The following is an 830-nucleotide window of genomic DNA, read 5'->3' as shown; positions in this document are numbered from 1 at the left end:
GGAGTTTTAGAATTTGTAAGGCCAAGAAATTAAATAAAATAACATATTCTGTCAATAACAGGGGGAAACAAAGAACCAACATAAAGGGTGGGGCCCATCAAAAGTGGGGCTAAGCGGAGTAAACTTTTTCTGTAGTATTGAAAAGAAATCAGGGAGGTGGGGCCATGGTGGGGTAGGGTCCTTTCTGTAATATTTGCATATATTAATGGGCAACTTTTGTAGACTTTCACCTTAAATACAACCATTCATTCCTTCCTCCAGCTTCCACCCCTCAGAAATCAAATCTTCCTACGACTACGAGCTTGAAATTTCAGTTGCTTACTGCCATAAAAACCATGGGAAACTGCTTACTTCTGCCGGAGGAGTCTATCAAGGTCATGAAGACGGACGGGAAGGTGCTTGAGTACAAACCACCTCTCAAAGTTCATCAGGTCTTATCGGAGTTCGCCGGTCATTCAATCTCCGACACGCTTCCGGTCGTCAGGCATCTTGCTCCTCAGATAGATATGCTCAGTGGCCGCCTCTATTATCTTCTTCCACCACCTCTGCCGTCGACCCAGTTCGTCAGGAAGGTGCCAATGGTATCGAGTAATAGCCCAACCGCAGAACCTCGACAAGGAACCGGTGTTGTGAGGATTAAGCTAGTCATCACTAAGCAAGAGCTCAGGGAGATGCTAGCCAAAGGAGGAGTCTCAGTTAATGAAATAGTCGCTCACCTCCAGAGCAGACAAAGCAAAGCTGGTGTTGTTGATGACAACAGTGAAAGTTGTAAAGGGTGGAGACCTGTGTTGGAAAGCATACCAGAGGGCGAAGGGAGTGATTTAAATTAG

At 45.7% G+C, this 830-nt stretch overlaps 1 protein-coding gene across 1 annotated transcript; it reads left to right on the top strand.

Annotated features, from left to right (window-relative positions):
* Window positions 1–335: 335 nt before the first annotated feature.
* On the top strand, window positions 336–830 carry LOC148871215 (uncharacterized). The gene has a single exon (XM_088970018.1). It carries the CDS (start codon window positions 336–338, stop codon window positions 828–830), a length of 495 nt encoding a protein of 164 aa, XP_088826144.1.

Source organism: Nelumbo lutea, chromosome 2 (genome assembly GCF_056320005.1).
Source record: "Nelumbo lutea isolate HS-2025 chromosome 2, American lotus-T2T, whole genome shotgun sequence".
NCBI lineage: Eukaryota > Viridiplantae > Streptophyta > Magnoliopsida > Proteales > Nelumbonaceae > Nelumbo > Nelumbo lutea.
The sequence above is the reverse complement of the archived record's forward strand: the minus strand, read 5'-3'. Positions and strand labels throughout refer to the sequence as shown.

What these genes read in the sequence shown, in the direction of transcription:
- LOC148871215 (XM_088970018.1), top strand. Translation starts at nt 336, where the DNA reads ATGGGAAACTGCTTACTTCTGCCGGAGGAGTCTATCAAGGTCATGAAG.